This window comes from Ruditapes philippinarum, unplaced genomic scaffold (assembly GCF_026571515.1).
Source record: "Ruditapes philippinarum isolate M1 unplaced genomic scaffold, ASM2657151v2 ctg544_1_1_1_1, whole genome shotgun sequence".
In the NCBI taxonomy this organism is placed as follows: domain Eukaryota; kingdom Metazoa; phylum Mollusca; class Bivalvia; order Venerida; family Veneridae; genus Ruditapes; species Ruditapes philippinarum.
In genome coordinates, this window is record NW_026855242.1 from 121917 (window position 1) to 141701 (window position 19785).

General features: G+C 30.8%; 2 protein-coding genes across 2 annotated transcripts; both read left to right on the top strand.

The window, feature by feature from the left end:
* Positions 1-275: 275 nt before the first annotated feature.
* LOC132742584 (uncharacterized) lies at positions 276-3702 on the top strand. The gene is made up of 5 exons (XM_060731029.1): positions 276-315; positions 490-842; positions 1050-1132; positions 1549-1633; positions 2541-3702. Exons 2-5 carry the CDS (start codon positions 569-571, stop codon positions 2639-2641), a joined length of 543 nt encoding a protein of 180 aa, XP_060587012.1. The 5' UTR covers positions 276-315; positions 490-568; the 3' UTR covers positions 2642-3702.
* Positions 3703-8806: 5104 nt separating this feature from the next.
* Positions 8807-14907, top strand: LOC132742576 (C-type lectin domain family 10 member A-like). Its single transcript, XM_060731018.1, has 4 exons — positions 8807-9451; positions 9655-9737; positions 10128-10212; positions 12796-14907. Exons 1-4 carry the CDS (start codon positions 9121-9123, stop codon positions 13011-13013), a joined length of 717 nt encoding a protein of 238 aa, XP_060587001.1. The 5' UTR covers positions 8807-9120; the 3' UTR covers positions 13014-14907.
* The last annotated feature ends 4878 nt before the right edge of the window (positions 14908-19785 follow it).

Here is a 19785-nt window from a genome sequence, read left to right on the forward strand (position 1 = left end):
AGACGCCCATTAGCACCGGCTGCAACACAGCACTGAACACCTTTTTTTGAATAGTAAGTTACTAACATTCACAAATGATTGGAACATATTTAATGATAGTAAAAAATATGTTTTACCACCTTTAATTACCTCTTGTGATATTTCTGTCACGTTGAATTGCGAAATACTTAAAAGCATTTCCAATATATGCAAATATAGAATATCATAAATAATTTAATTGTTGATTTATAAGTGATATAGTGTATCTGATATTTTTATATAATAAAATAGTTCTCGGAAATATCACGACGAAACAGAAATATTATTAAACTAAACGTAAGTTTTTAAGTGATTCATATTATGTAAATTTGATGCATTTGATATATGTATCTAATCATTCACTAAACTAAGTGGTTTTACAACGATTTTATTGTTGCAAAGCTAATTATGTAAGAATGCAAATAATTTGTATTTGATTGTATATTTATTTTATATTATGTTATGTTTCAGTTGGAACCAAATTGCTAGAAGGCATGATGAAGATTACAAGTGCTTTGTTCGTACACTTAATAATCAGTCTTTAAATCAGATGCAAGGAAATGAAAGCACACTTGAAAACATCGTTGGGTTCAGACGTCTAAATGTTCTGGATGGATATTCATGTCCAGTAAACAATACAATCAAAGTCGAAAACCAAGAAAATAAACTTTTGTGTTTGATTCTTTGTTCCAAACTGAGCTCATGCAAAGGTGTTTACATTTTACCGGACTCTAAAGAAAGATGTGTTATGTGCTCTGCAACCTTTTTCACTATTGACATCAGTCAAGAGATAAGTACAACACGTCAGTTTTACAAACGTATCAGTAAGTTAAATATTGTGTTTACTAAATGATTAATTCACATTCAAATAAATCTTCATATCATTTACTTTTGTTAATTCAGTTGAACTACACTATAACTTGGCTTCATTTTTTTCTCGACTACTTAAGTAAAAAAAAAATATTTATTGAATGTGGTTATTTATATATTTGTGTGAATATTAAATATATATGTAAAATCTTCTTCCTCAGGGAGATCGAGAAACAATGTAACGACCTCTGGAGTTTCTGCATACAGTTTTGCAAAAGAACAATTGAACTGGACCAGTGCAGAGGTATATTTTTTTATAAATACTTCCCTTTCAATTCACATTTAAAACAATGAGTGACACTTGCCGACACCTGGTTTGAAAGTGTATTTTTAGGATTTAACTGGCAAGGCTTAGTTCGTTCAGTGTTATGATTCGTTTTGTTCACCAGATCACAGAAGGTAAGATTTATTTTCCTAATTTTTGTCCTTTATTAACGCATCTTTAGTTAATCATTCAAATAAGGCAAGTGAATTATATCATTATTTCATTTTAAATAACAACTAATTTTAACAAATTTATTCAAAATATGTATAAATACAGATGTAGTTTACACAGTACTGTCTAAAGAAATTGGTTTAAAACCCGATGCGTTTGCATGATTTTATAATATTCGAAAGGTTGATTAGTTTTTAACAGGGTAATATATCGTTCTGTTTTAGGAAAATTGCAAAAGTTACGGAGGACATTTGGCGAAGATTATCTCTGATGAAGAAAATGAGTATGTAGTTAATGTTAGTGCATCATGTAAGTGTTCTTGTATACGATTTGTTAAATGAACGCAGTTGAGGTCTAAAGGTCTAAAATATAATATTTGAATTTCACATAGATCATTAAAAAAATTAAAATATACATAGAAATGTAAACGATGATAAAGAAATATACTCAGAAATAAATCAAAATGAATTAAAAATCGTATCTTTTCGTAGTATAATTTGAGTGAAAAAGTTGAAATTGGTCAGTTTTCACAATTGCAATAGTTATTCTTGTAAAACGAAGTGGGCAAATGGTCTAAAATTTTGCACACGAGACTAGAAGGCATGGATTATATTTTGTTTTTAGCTTAAGCAAACCGAGCCTGCAACATTTTAAACTGTGCAGTGCAGACAACCTTTTATGTTTTCATTTGTTGATCTGTACATTTCATATGTTAGATCGGCTCACATAAAATATTTACTTTATGATTATACAAACATTTACAAATCAGGTTAATTATAGTTTTGTAAAAGAATATGGTCTCAATGTACACAATGTCAGGAGTTCTTATCGTATGGGACTTTTAAAAAGTACATAAAAATACAATAAATTTTAATTGATGTATATCCTAAAGTATAAATTGAGATTTTGTTGTTTGTACACCCTTGTCTTGATGGCCAACAGCATAATTCTGCAATATCAAAAATTAAATACATGTCGACATCAGGCTATTAATTAAATTACAATTTAAAATCACACTAAATCCTATAAAGCTATATTCAAATGAATGTGTTTTCCAAAATCTTATGGTCTATCATCGAAGAAGGACTTTAACTATGTGCATGCGTCATTTGCTCCTCAGGAAATATACTAGCATATGCTATTTTTTTTCAAAACTCCAACAATATTTTTTGCAGCAGATATATAGCTTAATTCACTTTTAACGTTTCGATTATAGACCAATATGGGATCTGGATAGGTGGATACGGAGTCGGCGGGCCGGTTGACACATTCAGATGGTGGGATGGGTCACGTTTAGTTGACGGATATGACAATTGAAGTAAAGGACAACCTTGGACAAAAGAACCTGATCCGACGTGTATTGTCTTATTTAAGACAGCAAATGGACAATGGGGAGATGAGGATTGCAATGGCAAAAGGCGTGGTGTATGCAAATTTGAGTAAATCACAACATAATTTAATTATTCTGGTACTAACTTAATTAAAAAATGTAAGCATTTTATTCATGCATATTATAGATTCTTACACGCTTCACACTATTCCCAAATTATAAAGAAAGGACAATAAAGTGTATTATTACATGCTTACACGTCATATGCCGTTATTAATGACGTCAATAGACCAAATGACGTCAGGAAAATTATTAAGCCGCTCAATGTAGTTCAAAAAACTTTGATCAATTCTCTATTTATAAGCATGTTAGGATTGAAATAGACATTGGTTTTTCTTGCATTACAGTTTAATAATGCATGGCTCAAAGTTATAAAATTCATATCTATTTCCTAATTATTGATTTGCACATTTTAGATCTAAATCAAGTTGCTATACATCAAGGTAATTTGTATATATTGGCAGACATGAACGATAGCATTTTGATTATGACAGCATTCATAATTAAAGATATACTATCCTCAAATTTGATAATAGAAAATATTGACAATAGCTACACATTCTCTTTGTAAATATGAAATAAACATGTTTTAACTTTACTTAAAATCATACACACTACATGGGATCGCAATATAAATATATAATGTCATTAAAAAAACTTTCAATCCTTTCTTTTATTGTCCTGTTCTAGGAAAAGCAGCTTTCCATACATAGTCTATTTATTCTGTTATTCAAGTTTCAACTATTCAGTTATGATTTCACAGCTTTCAAAATAAATTCAAGGATGAGCAATTGTATATCTTTAATTTAAGAGCATTAGAATAGTAAGTTTATAGATACTTTAGCCAAACATTTACAGACTCCTTCAGAATAATCATTTGCTCTTTTCGTATCAATAATGTTTAATGTGCTACAGAAAAACTCCTCAATAACCCAATGAACCAAACTTAAAGAAAATACGTTTTTGTCTGAAAAATTTCGCAAAGAAACCTATAGGACATAGTTGATTAACAACAACACGTGAATATAGAGTAAGGAAATAGATATCAATTTTAAGTGCATTTTTGTAGAATAATGTACAATTCGAGTTCAAATGCGCAGGAAAAATAATCACGAAGGCCGATAGACCAGGGTTATTAATTACATAGCATTTGAACGAAATGTTAAATGGGGAATAATTTGAAGGATGTTGTAACAATTGTCATTAACGTTTTGGATTACGCCTTCACCAGGATAAACATTTAAACACACAACCGATGTGTTGTAGTAATAATAATGTAACATTAAAATGGCGGGAAAATGAACAATTCAAATATGTGTTTTTAAGAGTCTTTATTATACAAATGATATAAAAGCTAAGTTCTAATTTTGATTTAAAAATACTTAAATTTCCTATAGATATATATTAAATAAAAAAGCGTAAAATGTAAAAACAAAATAGTACTTAAGAAACACACACACAATATTATGTTAAACATGTAACACATATGATAAATCGACAGAAGATATCAGTTTTGTATTCATTCCTTTATTCCTTCTAGATATTGTGTTTGTAGTTTATGTATTCAGAAATTTATTTTTTTTATCTTATTTTATTGATATCCATGGGCATAAATGAAAGATCGTTAATATTATGATCATGGCGAAATCGCGGCCGTTATTTAAGGAGTTTAGACTAACAACTGTTCCGAGGTATTATCATGCATGGATGCCATCAAATAAAATGATTTCTTAAATTATATTTAATACTTTAAATACTCTCGTTTTCAGACATTCTTGTTATAATTAATATTTTGCAATTTTCTGTTTGCATTTAATCATTATTTTACGGATAATTATGGATATAGTCAAATACTTTCTTTATTTATAAGTTAGTAATATTAAAAATTCTCGCTGATTTCTGATATCCTTGTTCTTTAATTTATATTTTCAATTCATTCTTGACGTTTGGGTCCTTTAATAATACTTTGTTGATTATTTGTATTTGTCACTTTTTAACGATTATGTTTTTTATGATACTGTTCAGACCGTATACCCCGATTGCGCATACATCATGATTTTTATATTGGAGGATCGGGGAAGGGTGGATGTGACTTTGTTTTCATTTCTTTCAAACGTAATTATTTTTATAAGTGGTTGTAAATAAATATCTTTTCCATTTTGTTTTGTTGTTGTTGTTTTTTGTTGTTGTTGCTGCTGTGTTGGGTTTTTTTTAGATGTAAATTTACTCTATTACACCTATTTCCATGATGTAATCTAAACATGTGGGGAACAGAGATCTAACTGACTTATAATATTGTAAGGCTATTAGCTTATGTTGCAAAGATAGGTGAAGAATTTGCGTCGTTTTTTTATGTTCTCAACTTGCGCGCCTAGACCCCAAGATGCCTTAAAATTTCAAATGGACGACTGTGTTTTGTGCTGCATAATTTTAAAAAGTTATGCGAAAGTTGATTATTATGTTACATTGACTTTATAATAACGTGGTTACGTCTTATAATAATCTGCTCAACATAAAAAGTATTAAATAATTACTTTTGACATGTGCTTAATTCATAAATAGACTTTGTCTTAAGGAAAATCATTAAATATCTGTATAACTGACATCTGATATCTAGTCCATTTCTCCAATAAAAGTGTAATGTTTTCTTACATTACGTCTATTTCTAAGGAAGGACTAACTACAAGTATGAATCATACAAATTGACCATGATCAATGACTCTCAATGGAAGACCCAAAACTACATGCGTGTCAAATTATACACTATCCGTCGCCTACTTGTCAGTTATGTTGTATTAAACAGTGGTAAAGATAACAGCCACTGAAATATATTGACAAAACAGCGACATAAAGACAAGTTTCTTTCTTGGTTCCATGGTACCATGGCAATGAGGAATGACAACTATATCAAGCAGATCTGGAGTGATATTGTGTTTCTTATCAGTACAAACACACGCTGTTTCATAACAAATTTAGAATTGAAATTCAATTATATTCCTCTTTAACATTATTTCGAGAAAAAAAAAAACTTATACATAAAAGCATAGTGAATAAATTGTGCAGTTGCAATGTACGTGTTTATAAGTGTATCCATTTTATAGTTACCTTTGATGAACAAGAAAAAAAAAGAATAATTCTTATCGCTAATTCGAAATGAGCACCTTAGGGATTACGAAACATCACTAACATACTGGAGCATTTACAAAGCTATAACATCAATAAAGCATAACAAATATCAATACGTGACCGATGATGTGTTTTAGTAATTGTTTTATAGCAGAACATTTTGTTCATTAAATTATAAATGAGGTTGTTCAGGCGATATATTGTAGTGCCCCGGTATTTAATGGTAACTGATACTTACCTGGTGATTTTTATTTATTCTGTGTCCTTTTTGTTATTTTTCTTTTTGAAACAACAAATATTTTTGCAGCTTTCACTGGCTTCCCGTATAAATCAAGACAGTTGGACTGTTTAAATATTCATCTCAACTTGCCTTATCTATGCGTTTTGCCAGGATTTCTTAATTTTACATCGCACTGTCTCCGTTCAAAATGTTAACAGTTTGTATTTTCTCTTTTGCTGCTCCGTTTATCCTAGTCCGTGAAGTTTTTGTGATAAATCCAGTTTAAATCGTCAATAATACATGTTTTCTTTTATAATGTGAAGTAACTTGTTTAAAATCCATTTTAAACCTTCCAAATTTATTGATTTAATTTGTAATTACTAGCACATTGTTATTGTACAGGAGGCGGCCATTTTGTTATGACAGCTTCCGGTTGTATTGCTACGGACGCCGGTGCGCTAAGGATATTTTTTCCGTATTGTTTACATTGTTTTGATTTGAGAATAGATAGCTATGGCCAGTTTGTTAAACTGTAGAAACGTCCATATCATGTAATTATTTTTGTCTTACATTTCTATCTTTATCTTTAGTGTCTACTCGGTACAATTATCAAAATTTTAAGTTTGCATCACTGCTGCAGTAGATGCGCGCTTTTGCTACGTCATTAATGGTGCATTGATGCGTTCTTGTGTTATGCTACAAGAATGATGCATTTATGCATCATTTTGTTGCATGCTACATTGGTAGCACTCAGTTTTGTATAAATACCAGACGTCTTGCTGCGTTTTGGGACTTCAGATATTTTTTGGGGCCTGGGCACCCGTTACTCTAGTAGCTAAATTTTAAGAACATTTAAATTAAAGCATTTATTTTTCTAAAAGGTTAGTGTGACTTAACAAAATAGCGAATAGACACTAGACAAAAATTATTAATAGTACATTTTTCTTGGTTTGATAAGATATTTTATATCTTCAAAGAAATATTTTTGTAAGAGAAATCTTGTAATGTTTTTGTAGATTTCTCATTGATAAGTAATAATAGTTTTCCTATATATCTTTAAGTAAACTTGTGCATTTTAAATCATTTATTACATTGCCATATGAGTTTGAGGCTTGTAGGTTCTATATACAATGAACAGTTAATTATAAGTTATCCATATACCTGCACAAGGGTTTAGCATTTCAGTAAATATGGTGGTTAGCCATAGGTTGGTAGATAATTTAATGAGTTTTAATTAAGTTGTTAAAACATGAAACTTACTTATTAATTGATGAGCATGTTTTGATTGCTTTAGATTTAACAGAAAATTAAATTGATTATACTTTATCAAGTGCTTGTCTTTTGTCATTGTGTACAAAATAGATTTTAATTATTATTTACCTATACTGATTGAGACCCGCCTTTATTGAGTACTTAAGTCCATCGCCCATTTGTTTGCCCTTCACCCTGAAGCCTAAGTCCTGTATCCTGACAATATTGCGAGGGACTCAGAGCATTGGGATAACCAGCCTGGTGAACTGAGCAGTATAAGTGGAGCTGATACCAAAGTCGAGCACTCACACACTCAGTCATCCAGACACTACATTGTCTATAGCATATTGTGTTTTACAATACCAAGGCCATCCGGACGCTAGGACCGCTAGCGCGTCATATATTTTTAATAAATGGAGCTGGTATTAAGGTCGAGCACTCACACACTCGGACATCCGGACACTACATTGTCTATAGCATATTGTGTGATACAATACCAAGGCCATCCGGACGCCAGGACCGCTAGCGCGTAACAATATTTTGTGTCTGAAGTGTTTTATGATCTCTTGAATATACCTTGTTTTAAAGAAGACTAACCTTGCTTTAGTATTTCAAGATGATATGCGTTTGTAAGCTATTTTGTAAGATGTAGATTTGTGGAATTATCTATCAATGGGAACAAAATCTCTTTGCAAAAAGGCACAATTACCTACTTTTTACGATAAAATAATGATATATCCATATATATTACTCTACAGATCTATACACTCTATTGGTCATATGGCGACTTTCCAGTTTTACGGTTGGAGGAATACCTCAGTTGCACTTTCGTGCATTATTTCACACACGAACAGCACCTGAATATAATCACCGACGTTCCGTTAGTAAATTTGATAGCTTTCTTACTGAAAGAATCCAAGGACCTGCTGTATAACGCTAATGTGTTCTCGTTTTAACATGTATTATTGGAGTTTCTAAATTATCTGATTAACGATATGCTAATATACGACAAGAACTTGCTTATAACAGCTTATGCTTATATAAATATGTTCGGTTCTGCTTTTTCTCAAACGTGTTTGTGTTAAGAACACGCAATAAGCTGACAATTAATGATGTTTGTAGTGCGCAGTTAATTTGCAAAGAGTAATAGGGGATAGGGAAATGCACATGTCCCCTAGCACCGGCTTAATCGGTATTCAATCATCAATACTGATAGTATTGGGATCGATCGTCTCGAACGGAAAAAACAACACTGAAGTACGGTTTAACCTTTTACAGCTGCAACATAGCACTGAAAACCTGTTTTTGTGAGTAGTAACATTCACAAATATCTAATGAAAACACAAAACTCAGTTTTACCACCTTTAATTACCTCTTGTTATCTTATTTCTAGCTGAATGGATGTTACATGAGGCGAAATACCGGTATTTACAAGCATTTCTAATGTAAACGTGCCAATATGAAATTGTGTCTTTATTTGTTAGTGGAATTTGTCTTTGAGAGTTGCTGATTGAATCGTTGAATTTATCAGTGATATCGTGTATCTGATATTATTTTATAAAAAAATAGTTCTCAGGAAAGATCATGACGAAACAGAAATATTATTTGTGATTCTTTAACTTAACGTAACTTTTTAACTGATACATATTATGGGCATTTGACGCATTAGATAAATGTTTCTAATCATTCTCTAAATGAAGTGGTTTTAGATGCAAAGCTAAAGATTTAAGACGGCAAATCATAAGTATTTGATTGTTTATTTATTTTATATTTTAATATGTTGCAATTGAAACTACATTGTTAGAAGACATGATGAAAATAACAAGTGCTTTGCTCGTACACTTAATAATCAGTCTTTTGAATCAGATGCAAGGAAATGAAAGCACACTTGAAAACATCGTTGGATTCAGACGTCTAAATATTCTGGATGGATATTCATGTCCAGTAAACAATACAATCAAAGTCGAAAACCAAGAAAATGAACTTTTGTGTTTAATTCTTTGTTCCAAACTGAGCTCATGCAATGGTGTTTTCATTTCACCGGACTCTAAAGAAAGATGTGTTATGTGCTCTGCAACCTTTTTCACTATTGACATCACTCAAGAGTTAAGTACAACACGACAGTTTTACAAACGTATTAGTAAGTTAAAATATTGTTTGCTAATTACGTAATAAATAATTGTATAAATTTTCATATCATTTAGTTTTGTTAACTTTGTTGAAATACATTATAAAATGGCTTCATTTTTTTTTCTCGACTACTTAAGTAAAAAAATATTCATTGAATGTGGTTATTTATATACTTGTTTGAATATTAAAAATATGTAAAATCTTCTTCCTCAGGGAGATCGAGAAACAATTTTACGACCTCTGGAGTTTCTGTATACAGTTTTGCAAAACAAGATTTGAACTGGACGAATGCAGAGGTATACTTTTTATAAATACTTCCCTTTCATTTCACATTTAAAACAATGAGTGACACTTGCAGGCACCTGGTTTGAAAGCGTGATTCTAGGATTTAGCTGGCAATGCTTAGTTCGTCCCGTGTTATGATTCGTTTTGTTCAACAGATCACAGAAGATAAGATTTATTTTCCTAGTTTATGCAACTTTAGTTAATCACTCAAATAAGGCAAATGAATTATATCATTATTTCATTTTAAATAACAACTGATTTTAACAAATTTATTCAAAATATGTATAAATACATATGTAGTGTACACAGTACTGTCTAAAGAAATTGGTTTAAAACCCGATGCTTTTGTATGATTTTATAATATTAGTATTTTAACAGGGCAATGTATCGTGTAATTTCAGGAAAATTGCAAAAGTTACGGAGGACATTTGGCGAAGATTATCTCTGACGAAGAAAATCAATATGTAGTTAATGTTAGTCCATCATGTAAGTGTTCTTGTTAACGATTTATTAGATGAACACAGTTGAGGTCTAAAGGTCTAAAATATAAAATTTGAATTTCACATAGATCATTTAATGAATTAAAGTATAGAAGAAATGCAAACGAAAAAAAAGAAATATATTTAGAAATACATTAAAAAATAAACTAAAAATCGTATTTGTGTGCTTATCATAGTCTAATTTGAGTGAAAAACATTGAAATTGCCACTTCCCAAAATTGCACTTGTTATTCTGGTAAAACGGAGTGGACAAATGGTCTAAAATTTTTGCACACGAGACTAGAGGGCATGGACTATAGCTTGTATTTTCTTAGACAAACCGAGCCTGCATTATTTTCAACTGTGCAGTAGGCAACCTTTTATGTTTTCATTTGTTGATTTGTACATTTCATATGTTGGATCGGCTCACATAAAATAATTACTTTATGATGAAACAAACATTTACAAATCAGGTAAATTATAGTTTTGTAAAAGAATATGGTCTCAAGGTTCACAAAGTCAGGAGATTTTATCGTATGGGACTGATTTCTTTTTAAAAGGACATAAAATTACAATAAATCTTTAATTGTTGTATATTCTAAAGTATAAATTGAGATTTTGCTGTTTGTACACCCTTGTCTAGATGACCAACAGCATAATTCTGCAATATCAAAAATTAAACATGTCGTCATCAGGTTATTAATTAGATTACAGTTTAAAATCAACACTAATATTGTTAAATAGAAAGCCAAACACGGCACAATTGAAAATGTTGCTGGCTCGGTTTGATTGAGCTAAGGGTGATTCAACATTATTCAAGTAGGAATATTGAAACCACCCAACTAGAAAATGCCGAAAAGTTGAAGCTAAAATACCACAAGCACAACAATAATGTCGTGCTGAACGATCTTCAAGGATCGAAAATATAACATCATTGTTTAATGTACGGGGAGACTTTTTACAGCCGCCACACGGCACAAATGACACGGATGTGATCATAATATAGATAAATACAGAATCCCTAAAGAAAGCCCAACACGACACAATTGAAAATGTTGCAGGCTCGGTTTGATTGAGCCTGTTCATGGACGGTACTGAAAAGTGCAAGTAACCGTCCACGCCCCCTAGCTCCGGCTTAAGCAGAATTCAACATTTAAACATGAAATAGTAAAATTTTGAATTTAGAAACTTCTGCAGATGTGTTCATACGGCAGTTATCATGGAACCTTCAATGTGACACTTCCGTGCATTTCCATGAAAAGCGGCGTATGGTCCCCAAGTAATAAAAAGCGTGTGCCCTAAACGAGAAAACAATGGGCGGAACTAAATAAAATGGAATTTTGAAAGGGGATCAGAGGTTATGAAGCCTGCGTATCACAGACAAGACGTCAAAAGACAAATTTAAAAAGCAAATCCTATACTTTACTATATCCTATAAAGCTATATTCTACTGAAATAGTTCAATAAAATTTTATCAACAGTTATATTATATGTTTTCCACAATCTTATGGTCTATCATCGAAGAAGGGCTTTAACTCTGTGCATGTGACATTTGCTCTTCATGAAATATACTAATCAGAGCTGCATTACTGGTACTGGTACTGGTACTGCAGTACGTACTGCAGCGATTTTGCAAGTACTGGTACTGATACTGAATTACTCTTACAAAATTTTGCTACTACTGGTACTGGTACTGCATTACTGTCTTAAAAAGTGGTACTGCTACTGCATTACCCAGTACTTTTGGTTTTGATAAAAATTTAAAAAAGCATCAATTTTTCTCATAAAATAAAGCTGTAAATGACATGAACTATATTTTATTTTTGTGAAAAAGTAAGTGATAATTTGCTGCAATATCTCTTCAAATGTTAACAAAGTATTCATCATAAAAAACACCAAAGACTCTAAGTAAAAATTAAATTAAGATAAACAGACTCAATAACTATTTACTCTAAAATATCCTTATTAAAATCTTTTATTACTTTGTATTTACTAGTAAACGAGCAAAATAAACACTAATTATTTTTTTCTATTCTAAATAAGCCCATTTCAAGTGAAAAAAGTGATATTGTTAGCACCATAAAAAGTCGATATTACTTTGGTATAAATTGAACAGAGGTGTGAAGGTGTGAAAGGCAACAAAAGACTGTTGTGTTTTAAATGAAAGATGTTTGCATGGTATTTATACTGTTGACTGGTTACTAAACAATTAGATATGACATAAATATATGTTGTAAATATTGTTTGTAAAAAGTATGTTAAAACTATAAAGTTGTAAACATGTTATGTTAACTTTAAAGTAAATTATGATTTTATTTCTTTGCTGAATAATATTTGCAATTATTTGTTTGACACTGTATTTATTCAACTTTTGATGAATATATAAAAGTAATGGTACTGATACTTAATTACTTCACCAAAAAAAAGTACTGGTACTGCAGTACTGAGCTAAAATCTAGTACTGGTACTGGTAATGGTACTGCATAATTTGCCAAGTACTGGTACTAATACTTAAGTACTACACCCTTAGAACTGATGCAGCTCTGATACTAATATAAGCTATTTTAAAACTCCAACAATATTTTTGCAGCACATATCTGGATAGGTGGATATGGAGTAGGCGGGCCGGTTGACACATTCAGATGGTGGGATGGGTCACGTTTAGTTGACGGATATGACAATTGGAGTAAAGGACAACCTTGGACAAACGAACCTGATCCAACGTGTATTGCCTTATGGACATCAAGTGGACAATGGGGAGACGAGGTTTGCCATGACAAAAGACATGGTGTATGCAAATTTGAGTAAATCACAACATAATCTAATTAATCTAGTACTAAAAGTACTTTATTAAAAAATATAAGCATTTGATTCATGCATGAATTCATTATTATTGATTCTAACAAGCTTTACACTATTCCGAAATAAAAAGATAGGACAATCAAAATGTGTTTTATTACATGCTTACATGTCATATGAGGTTATTATTGACGTAAATAAACCAAATGACGTCAAGAAAATTATTAAGACGCTCAATGTAGTTCAAAATACTTTGATCAATTCTCTTTTTATTAGCATGTTGAAATGGAAATAGACATTGATTTTTCTTGCATTACAGTTAAATGATGCATGGTTCAAAGTTATAAAATTCATATTTATTTCCAAATTATTGATTTGCACATTTTAGATCTAAATCAAGTTGCTGTAAATCAAGGTACTATGTATATAGTGGCCGATAGAAAGATAGCCTATTGATTATGACAGCATTCATAATTAAAGATATACTATCCTCAAATTTGATAATAGAAAATATTGACAATTGCTACACAGTCTCTTTGTAAATATGAAATAAACATGTTTTAACTCACTTAAAATCCTACACACTACATGGGGGTCACAATATGAATATATATGTTATTAAAAGAAAACTTGCAATCCTGTTAAGAAAATACCAACTTTTCTTGTCCTGTTATAGGAAAAGCAGCTCCCCATACATACTTTATTTATTCTGTTATTCAAGTTACAAATATTCAATTATGATTTCATAGCTGTCATAAAAATTCAAGGAGGAGCAATAGTATATATTTAATCTAAGAGCATAAGCATAGTAAGTTTATAGATACTTTAGCTAAACATTTACAGACTCCTTGGGAATAATCATTTGCTCTTTTCGTATCAATAATGTTTCATGTGCTACAGAAAAACTCTTCAACAACCCAATGAACCAAACTTAAATAAAATACGTTTTTGTCTGAAATTTTTCGCAAAGAAACTATAGGAAATAGTAGATTAACAACAATACGTGAATATAGAGTAAGGAAATAGATATCAATTTTAAGTGTATTTTTGTAGAATAATGAACAATTCGAGTTCAAACGCGCAGGAAAATAATCACGAAGGCCGATAGACCAGGGTTATTAATTACATAGCATTTGAACGAAATGTTAAATGTGGAATAATTTGAAGGATGTTGTAACAATTGTTTTGGTCATTAACGTTTTGGCCTACGCATTCACCAGGATAAATACTAAACCACAAACGTGTTGCAGTAATAATTATGAAATATTAAAATGTCGGGAAAATGTACAATTCAAATATGTGTTTTAAAGAGTCTTTTTTATACAAATGATACAAAAGCTAAGTTCTAATTTTGATTGAAAAATACGAAAATTGCCTTTCCAATAGAGATATATTTGAATGATATCTATGGGCATAAATGAAAAATCTTTGGCGAAATCACGACCGTTACTTAAGGAGTGTAGACTAACACTTGTTCCAAGTTTTTTTTCATGCATGTATGCCGTCAAATCAAATGATTTCTTAATCATATTTAATACTTTAAATACTCTCGTTTTCAGAAATTCTTGTAATAATTAATATTTTACAATTTTCTGTTTGCATTTAAACATTATTTTACGGATAATTATGGATATAGTCAAACAATTTTTTTATAAGTTAGTAATGTTAAATATTCTCACTGACATCTGATATCCTTGTGCTATATTTTGTATTTACAGTTCATTCTTGAAGCTTGAAGCTTCGGTCCTTCAATAATATTATGATGATTTTTTGTATTTGTCACTTTTTAACGATTTTGTTTTTTTATGAAATTGTTCGGATCGTAAAGCCCGATTGCGCATACAACATGATTTGTTGTATATTGGAGGGTGGGGGAAGTGAGAAAGTGTCTATCAAACGTAAATATTTTTTAAAGATGGTTGTAAATAAATATCTTTTCCATTTTGTTTTGTTGTTGTTGTTTTTTGTTGTTATTGCTGTGTTGGTTTTTTTTCAAATGAATATTTACTCCATTACACCTATACCCATGTAGTCTAAACATGTAGGGAACAAAGATCAAATTGACTTATAATATTGCAAGGCTATTGGCTTATATTGCAAAGATAGATGAACAATTTGCGTCGATTATTTTATATTTTTAACTTGCGCGCCTTGACCCCCAAAATGCCTTGAAATTTCAAACTGACGACTTTAATAACATGAACACAGTTTTTTGCTGCATATAAAATACCGAAAGTTGATTTAGAATGTTACATTGACTTTATAATAACGTGGTTACGTCTTATAATATTCTGCTCAACATAAAAAGTATTAAATAATTACTTTTGACATGTGCTCAATTCATAAATAGACTTTGTCTTAAGAAAAATCATTGAATATCTGTATTACTGACAACATTACGTTCTATTTCTTAGGAAGGACAAACTTTAAGTATGAATCATACAAATTGACCCTGCTCAATCACTCTCAATTGAAGACCCAAGACTACATGCGTGTCAAATTATACACTATCCGTCGTGTACTTGTCTGTTATGTTTTCTTAAAAAGTGGTAAAGATAACAGCCACAGAAATATATTGACAAGCCAGTGACATAAAGACAAGTTTCTTTCATGGTATCATGCCAATAAAGAATGGAAACAATATACTGCAGATCTGGAGTGATATTGTGCTTTTTATCAGTTCAAAGACACATCATGTTTCATAACAAATTAAGAATTGAAATCAAATTATATTTTTTCTTTACCAGAACATTATTTCGAGAAAAAACTTATACATAAAAGCGAAGTGAATTCAATCGTGCAAGTGCAATATCCGTGTTTATAAGTGTTTCCATTTTTACAGTTATCCTTGATGAACAAGACGAACAAAAATAATTCTTATTAATATAAATTGTCGCTAATTAGAAATGATCACCTTGGGGATTACGAAACATCACTAACATACTGGGGCATTTATGAAGCTATATTATCAATAAAGCGTAACAAATATCAATTATCGTGACTGATGACGTGTTTAAGTAATTGTTATGTAGCAGAATATTTTGTTAAATAAATTATAAATAAGGTTGTTAAGGCGATTGTATTGTGTCTGAACTGTTTAATAATCTCTTTAATGTACCTAATTTCAATCAGACTAATCTTGCTTAAGTATTTCAAGATAATATGCGTTTGTAAACAATTGTGTAAGATGTAGATAAGTGGAATAATCTTTCAATGGGAACAAAATCTTTTGAAAACGCACAATTACCTACTTTTAATGATAAAATAATGAGATATCCATACATATTACTCTACAGATCCATTTCAAAATTTGCCTAATATATCTAATATAAATCATTGACCTGGTCAGTATACGAGTCTAAACAGCTTGAAGCTTCAAACACATTGGTAACACAGCTTATATAGACAAAATGAGATATCAACAATTTTTGAAAATAAAATGTCTGTGTTTTGTTTGTTTGATAGGGTTTAACGTCGCGACAACATTGTATTGGTCATATGGCGACTTTCCAGCTGTACTGGTGGAGGAAGAGCTCAGTTGCATATCCGTGCATTTTTTCACACACGAACAGAACCTGAATAGATTCACCGAAGTTCCGTTAGTTAGTTTGATAGCTTTCTTACGTTAAAGAATCCAAGGACCTGCTGTTTAACGCAAATGTGTTCTCATTTTAACATATATTATTTGAATTTCTAAATTATCTGATTAACGATATCCTAAAATACGACAAGGACTTGATTATTACAGCTTATGCATTTCATATAAATATGCTCGGTTCTGCTTTTTCTCAAACGTGTTTGTGTTAAGAACACGCAATAAGCTGACAATTTATGATGTTTGTAGTGCTTAGTAAATTTGCAAAGAGTAATAGGGGATAGGGAGACCCAGGTAGACGAATGAAAACAAAAGTCAAACCTAAAGAAAAGGAAAATGCAGCCCGTCTTATGAGCGATTATAGAAAGTGTAACATTCCACTTGCCCCGTAGCACCGCCTCAAGCGGTGATCAATCATCAATGCTAATAGAATTGGGAGTAATCTTCTGGAATGCAAGAACAACACTAAAGTGCGTTTTGACCTTTTACAGCGGCAACATAGCACTGAATATCTGCTGTTGTGAGTAGTAACATTTACAAATGTTGTGAACATATCTAATGACGATACAAAACTCAGATTTACCACCTTTAATTACCTCTCCTCATATTCTTTCAAGCTGAATGGATGTTATATGAGGCGAAATATTAACATGCATTTCTAATTTAAACGTGCCAATATGAAATTCTGTTGTTTTTTTTGTCTGTAGAATTTGTGTTTGAGACTTATTGATTGAATCATTGAATTAGTCAGTGATATCGTGTATCTGATATTATTTTATAACAAATAGTTCTCGTAAAGATCATGACGAAACAGAAATATTATTTGTGATAATTAAACTAAACGTAACTTTTTGATTGATGCATTTTATGGGCATCTGATGCAATAAATATAGGTTACTGTTCATTCACTAAATGAAGTGGTGTCAGATGCAAAGCTAAAGATTTAAGACGGCAAATAATTTGTATTTGATTGTATATTTATTTTATATTTTAATATGTTGCAATTGAAACCAAATTGTTAGAAGGCATGATGAAGATAATAAGTGTTTTGATAGTACTCTTAATAATCAGTCTTTTGAATCAGCTGCAAGGAAATGAAAGCACAAATGAAAACATCGTTGGATTTAGACGCCTGAAGGTTCTGGATGGATATACATGTCCAGTAAACAATACTATCAAAGTCGAAAACCAAGAAAATGAACTATTGTGTTTAATTATTTGTTCCAAACTGAGCTCATGCTATGGTGTTTTCATTTCATCGGACTCTATAAGAAGATGCGTTATGTGCTCTGCAACCCTTTTCACTATTGACATCACACAAGAGATAAGTACAACACGTCAGTTTTATAAACGAATCAGTAAGTTAAAATTGTGTTTGCTAAATGATAAATTCACATTCAAATAAATCTTCATATCATTTAGTTTACTTAATTCAGTTGAACTACACTAAAACTTGGCTTCATTTTTTCCTCGACTACTTAAAATGTTTAATTATTGAACGTGATTATTTATATTATTTGTTAGAATAGTTCACATATGTAAAATCGTCTTCTTCAGGGAGATCGAACAATGAAACGACCTCTGGAGTTTCTGTATTCAGTTTTGTAAAACAATATTTCACTTGGACTAATGAAGAGGTATACCTTGATAAATACACGTAGTTTCATTTCATTTCCTATTTAAAACAATGAGTTACACTTCCCGAATGGGGTTGAAAATGTCTTTTTTGGGTGGTTGTTTCTGGGGATGTGTTGTTCTGTCAAATATTAGTTAGCCCTGTGTCCTGACACTTTGTTTTGCCCAGATTACAAATTAATTAATTCATTTAAAGATTAAATTTTCTGTTTTATTTTTCTTAAATAATGCATCTTTCAATAAAGTAAATGGGTTAAATCATTATTTCATTTTAAATTAGAACTGATTTAATCATATTTATTTAAGATATACAACATACAGAAGTAGATTTTCTAATTACTCTTAAAAGGAATTGGTATTAAGCCTGATTCTGCTGCGTGATTTTGTTATATTCGAAGGATATGTTAGTTAGTTTTGTACAGGGCAATATATAACGACTTTTTAGGAAAATTGTAAAAGTTTCGGAGGACATTTGGCGAAGATCATCTCTGATGAAGAACTTGAGTATGTAGTTAATACTACTATTGCGTCAGGTAAATTTTCTTGTTAACGATTAGTTAAAGGCACTTAACTGTGATCAAAAGGCCTAAAAAATTTAAATATCTGACATAAACCAGTTGGGGCACTTAAAATGTAGGTAAAAATGTTAGAAAATGATAATTAAATGACATAAATCTTGTCTTTAGATGTGTTTTTAAATTACCATTCTAACATAGAGAGCGTCGATATGTTAATTATAGTTCTGCTCAAGAATATGGTCTCAATGTACAAAACTTCAAGCGTTCTTATGGTATTTAACTTATTTCTTTCAATACAACATATCTTAATATTTAATTAAATGTTTTTTTTTCTATATATGGCCAACAACATGACTGTGTTATACTAATGTATAAATGAATAAATAAATAAATAGATAAATTAATTAATTAAAGAATAAATAAATAAATAAATAAATAAATAAATAAAAAGCAAATTCAGTTGGCCGTCTCTCTTCAAATATTTGATGTTGTCATTTAGAATTACATTTAAATTCTTAGATACACTAAATCCTTACCAGTTAAGACATTACAACTATAAATTGTTATTTTATGTTTATACATGTGAGTAACAGGTGAATAACACATTTTATCACATAATGCACGTCGCGGGAAAAAATAAAGCCATTTACTACACACCCGTGCCGCCTTTACGACTTCGTCAAAAAAGGTATTGCACGGCCGTGCATATATTTTGACGTGACGTTCAATAAAATCAGTATTTAATTTTATATTCATTCTATTCACTATCTTCTATGTATACTCTACCTATAATTATAATAAGCATAATTGAACGTTACAATTATAGACCAACACGGGATCTGGATAGGTGGATCTGGTATGGGCGGATTGATTGACAAATTCAGATGATGGGATGGATCACGGTTAATTGACGGATATGATAACTGGAGCTATGGACAACCTTATTCAAAAGAACTTAATCCGACGTGTATAGTCTTATTTACGAAAGCAAATGGACAATGGGGAGATGAGTATTGCGATCACAACAGATTTG

Coding starts and splice junctions, on each gene's coding strand:
- LOC132742584 (XM_060731029.1), top strand. CDS start 569: ATGCAAGGAAATGAAAGCACACTTGAAAACATCGTTGGGTTCAGACGT. Junction 843..1,049: donor TCAGTTTTACAAACGTATCA/GTAAGTTAAATA, acceptor CTTCTTCCTCAG/GGAGATCGAGAAACAATGTA. Junction 1,133..1,548: donor TGAACTGGACCAGTGCAGAG/GTATATTTTTTT, acceptor GTTCTGTTTTAG/GAAAATTGCAAAAGTTACGG.
- LOC132742576 (XM_060731018.1), top strand. CDS start 9,121: ATGATGAAAATAACAAGTGCTTTGCTCGTACACTTAATAATCAGTCTT. Junction 9,452..9,654: donor ACAGTTTTACAAACGTATTA/GTAAGTTAAAAT, acceptor CTTCTTCCTCAG/GGAGATCGAGAAACAATTTT. Junction 9,738..10,127: donor TGAACTGGACGAATGCAGAG/GTATACTTTTTA, acceptor GTGTAATTTCAG/GAAAATTGCAAAAGTTACGG.